The sequence below is a fragment of the Erigeron canadensis genome, chromosome 4 (assembly GCF_010389155.1).
Source record: "Erigeron canadensis isolate Cc75 chromosome 4, C_canadensis_v1, whole genome shotgun sequence".
Taxonomy (NCBI): Eukaryota; Viridiplantae; Streptophyta; class Magnoliopsida; order Asterales; family Asteraceae; genus Erigeron; species Erigeron canadensis.
In genome coordinates, this window is record NC_057764.1 from 40,655,674 (window position 1) to 40,660,506 (window position 4,833).

General features: G+C 31.7%; 1 protein-coding gene across 1 annotated transcript; it reads left to right on the plus strand.

Annotated features, from left to right (window-relative positions):
• The first annotated feature begins 2,259 nt into the window (after positions 1 to 2,259).
• LOC122597620 lies at positions 2,260 to 3,554 on the plus strand. The gene is made up of 3 exons (XM_043770195.1): positions 2,260 to 2,283; positions 2,517 to 2,586; positions 2,764 to 3,554. The coding sequence occupies exons 1-3, from the start codon at positions 2,260 to 2,262 to the stop codon at positions 3,552 to 3,554; spliced, it is 885 nt and encodes a 294-aa protein (XP_043626130.1).
• The last annotated feature ends 1,279 nt before the right edge of the window (positions 3,555 to 4,833 follow it).

Genomic DNA, 4,833 nt, shown 5'->3' on the forward strand with positions numbered 1-4,833 from the left:
AGCCATATCTAAAAATGTATATAAAAAAATTAGGCCCTAGCTAGAGAATAGAAAATGAGTCCTTTTTTGTTAACGTCAGGTTTAATCATATTATCAAAAAACAGTGTTGATAAAACCGAGTTTAATTTATGTGAGTGTCGGCTATGGAAATGTATATCTTTAACATCAATGTCAATCATTGCAATTTTGGAACATGTGATGGTCGATGAGTTGCGTATATTAAACAATATAATATAAGTTTATCGAAATCAATAATATATGATACTATATTTATAAAATAATTAGTTTCTATGTATCTTTCTACCTTCATATGTGATTATAGTTAGGGTTATATCACTAGATGAGCAATGTATTTTCTCTCGTTTACATGGTTGCCCATTGAACTGAATTATTGATGTGTATCACCCATATACTTTTCAGTTTTTTACAAGGTTGACCAACTGCTAACCTGATGACCTCTTATAACAGGTTAATCTCTATTTACAAGGTTGCCCATTGAACTGAATTATTAATATACATCACCCACATACTTTTTTAATTTTTACATGGTTGACCAAATGTTGACCTGATGACCTACACTAACAAGTTAATCTCTATTTTTATTTTTATTTTTTCAGAAATTTATTAATTTCTGCTTCATCCTCTTCATTAATTTTTAATAAAAACTTATATAACTATATTATAATATTATATAATAATTGTACAACCATATAGTAGATATGTTTATATTTTTAATAATATCATAATAGTATAATTGTAATAGCAATATAATTCAGTCTATGATCTTCAACCTTGAAAGCTTTAACAACCCAACAATCAACTCAATCCGTTATGACCCGTACTCTAGCATTTTACTTTTCCTTTTGATCAATAATAACCCGCCTAAAAATATTTTAAAGTCCAGTATCACCTAATTTTTTGAACTAACGACACAGTATGACCCAGTCATGGACGTTTGGGTCAATTTGAAACGAAAGAACATGGTTGCCTGAATTTTTACCGGATATTTCGCTTGGAAAGTTGATGAAGACGATGAAGATAATTTATGGAAAAATAAAAAGTAAATATAGAGTTTAACCTGATATTGTAGGTCATCGGGTCAACATTTGGTCAACCAAGTAAAAAATCGAAAACTATGTTGGTGATATATACTAATAACCCAGTTCAATGGGTAATTATGTAAATGTGAGAAAATACATTAGTTATCCAGTTCAATGAGCAACCATGTAAATAGAGATTAACCTGTTATAGCAGGTCATCAGGTCAACACTTGATCAACCATGTAAAAAATTAAAAAGTATATGGGTGATACACATCAATAATCCAGTTCAATAGGAAACCATATAAAAGAGAGAAAGTACATTGTTCATTTATTAAAAAAAAACACTATATATTATAATAACTGGAAAAGATTTTTTTTTTCAACATATATCTATATTATTGATATATTACATATTTACCCAAACAATAAAAAAAAAACACGTTTTCAACCGTTTTTTATTATTAAAGCTAAAACAAGTCAAACTTTTTATTGAGAAATCTATCTCAAAAGTCAAAACTAATGCTTATAAGCATAGTTGTCGACTCGTAACTTTTGACTGTAAGAGTTTAACAACTATGCTTACAAGATTAATGACTTTTGAAAAAGAGACTTACGACAACGAATTGAATGTGACATTTGTATGTATTTTTTTTTATAAAATCTTTTTAAGATTAAAATTATAAATATATCTTTAAATAAAAAATTTACATTGTACCAAAATTGGAGTGAGGCCAGACAATTCCCCCAATTCCCCCATTGTGTATCCCGGCTGTTATTGTCGGCTTGTCTCCGTATTGCACGAGTAATAACTAGTATAAACATTAAATAAAATGATTTTCCAATTGTTTCACGTAAAAATGGGAGTATTGATTGTATTTAAGTGGAGCTAGAGTTATGACTGCGAGCTCTTTGCGAGTTGCGATAGGACAAGTGTTGTAAACTTGTAATTGTGCGCTAACAAGTTACAATACACGAATACAGCTCTAAAAATCCGTATTGACTTATAAAAACTAAACTTTGACCCAATAGATCTGTAATCCATTTCAACTTTTATAGAAAAAATTGTAATAGATTTAATTATTTATATGATATTGATGAATTTTAATGGTTGCACTATCGTGGGTGCACGTACTAAACTAGAGACTAGAGAGTACTTTTTGTGGTAGAAAAATGAATTCTAATAGTGTTGCACATCTGTTTTATTTGTAATAGAAAAAATGGTTCAAAATACAATTTTAAAGGTTTGCAGCTTCAAGAAGAAGATATTCACAATCTCTGTCTATCATATATCGAGCAATTGTTACTTAACAATGGTAGTACCCTCAGAAACTTTCCCGACATGCCTTTCCCCACTACAAATTATGTTGCATCACTCAATAACCGCTTAATTGCCAATGAACTGCTTTATGATAAAAGGGCACTAAGTATTGAACATCGATAGTTGTTAGCCTGCTTAACTGTTGAACAAAAACAGTTGTATGATACCATTATTAGTTCTGTTGCTAAAAACGATGAAGGAGTTTTCTTCGTTTATGGATATGGAGGTACAGGGAAAATTTATCTTTGGAAGACTCTAACAGCTGCATTACGATCCCAAGGACAAATTGTGCTAAATGTAGCCTCAAGTGGAATAGCATCACTTTTACTAAGTGGTGGAAGGACTGCACATTCATGATTTGTTATCCCAATTAACATCACTGAAAACTCTATTTGTTCCGTAGATCCAAGCAGTGAATTGGCAGCATTAATCAAGATCAGAAAATTGATCATTTGGGATGAAGCTCCCATGATACACAAACATTGTTTTGAAGCTCTTGATAGAACAATGAGGGATATTCTAAGATCAACCCAACCAAACAGTGAAGACAAAGTTTTTGGAGGCAAAGTAGTGGTCTTTGGCGGTGACTTTAGACAAATCTTGCCTGTCATACCAAAAGGAATCAGAAGCATGATTGTAAATGCAAGTCTAAATTCCTCACATATATGGCATCATTGTAAAGTGCTTAAATTGACTGTCAATATGAGGCTAAAAGTTGGAACACAACAAGATTTACAAGAGATTCAAGAATTTGCTGAATGGATTTTAAAAGTGGGAGATGGGGTTCTAGGTGATGAAAACGATGGGGAAGCAGAAATTCAAATACCGAAGGATTTGTTAGTGGCTGAATCAAATGATCCCCTTTCAAAGTTGATTAATTTTACATATCCAGATATGCTAAATAGTTTGCAGGATCCAATGTTTTTTCAACAACGTGCTATTCTTGCACCAACTCATGATGTGGTGGGAACCATAAATGAGAAGCTGTTAGAAATGATGCCCGGTGAGGAGATGACATATCTCAGTTCCGACAACTTATGTGAATCTGAAGATACCAACGCAACTGATGCAGCTTTGTTCTCATCAGAAGTAATAAACGGACTTAGATTGGCCAGATTATCGAATCATAAGTTGGTGTTGAAGGTTGGAGTCCCTGTTATGTTATTGCGAAACCTTGATCAACAAATTGTGTAATGGCACACGTTTACAAGTGATGAGATTGGGAAAACATGTGATAGAAGCTAAAATCATCACAGGAACAAACATTGGCACTCACACTTTAATTTCAAGGTTAAAGATGACTCCATCGGATAAAAGGATTCCAGTTAAGATTTGTCGAAAGCAATTCCCTATTTCAGTATGCCTTGCTATGACGATAAACAAGAGCCAAGGACAATCACTCGATCGTGTTGGTTTGTATCTTCCACGACCAGTTTTTAGTCATGGCCAATTGTATGTAGCAGTCTCGAGAGTCAAAAGCAAAAAAGGATTGAAAATTCTAATACAAGATGAAAACTTTGAAGTGAAGAACACAACCACAAATGTGGTCTACAAAGAAGTGCTACAATGCTTGTGAAGATGCTGCTCATGTCTTATTACATTCAAGCAGTAAACATGTTTTGTTACAAATACTCTTATTATCTGTAATATCTAATCTACAATTCCTACTTTTCTATGTTTATATCTAATGTTATTTCATTACTTTCACATTATATATAGCTAATATATTTAGTGTAAATTTTCATTTTTTTAAAATCGATCCGCGGTTTCCCGTGGGATAAAAATCTAGTATAAATTATAATACATTGTTGTTTCATAAAAGTACACCTTTTTTGAATGTAAAAATTGGCATTTACGTGTAAAAAGTATATAAAATTTGTACGTACGCATTTATTTGTGAGAATTTTTCTTTTTCATACTTTTAAATGCGACATTTTCAAGTTTGTTTACACTTATTGGTGTAAATATTTAGACGTCATTATAAATCCCAACAATTTAGTACTATTTTTTTTACCCTTTTCAAAATGTAAATAATACTACTCGTAATATGTAGCAATAAATTAAATACTATTTTGTTGTAGTGGTGTAACTGAAATTATAATGAATGTCATTCAAAGTTCCCGATTGTACATTTGTACTTAGAAAACACATGACATGTAATACTAGTGGAAGGCATAAAAATGATTGAGAAACATAAACAATAAAAAAGAAATAATGGAATCAACTTGAAATTTAGAAAAGCTCAATAATTGGAACGCATGTGTCGCTGCATGCATTCCCCCGTTACCCACTCTTTACAGAACACAAATACGAGTATAGAATAGCAAATCATAGAGTTATAAAAAATTCTATAAATAAACTTACGAACCAATTAATTTAGTCGCTAGCTTGATGCTCTTCTCTCTGGCCTAACCCATTTCAATCACCCAAGTCACACTTGGGAAAAAAACTCGATCTATATATATGCAACCAC

Bases quoted from the DNA above. Each gene is read 5' to 3' on its own strand.
- LOC122597620 (XM_043770195.1), top strand. From the start codon at position 2,260: ATGGTTCAAAATACAATTTTAAAG. The intron at 2,284-2,516 runs GTTTGCAGCTTC...GAACAAAAACAG, and splicing joins TTCAAAATACAATTTTAAAG to TTGTATGATACCATTATTAG. The intron at 2,587-2,763 runs GTACAGGGAAAA...TTTGTTCCGTAG, and splicing joins CTTCGTTTATGGATATGGAG to ATCCAAGCAGTGAATTGGCA.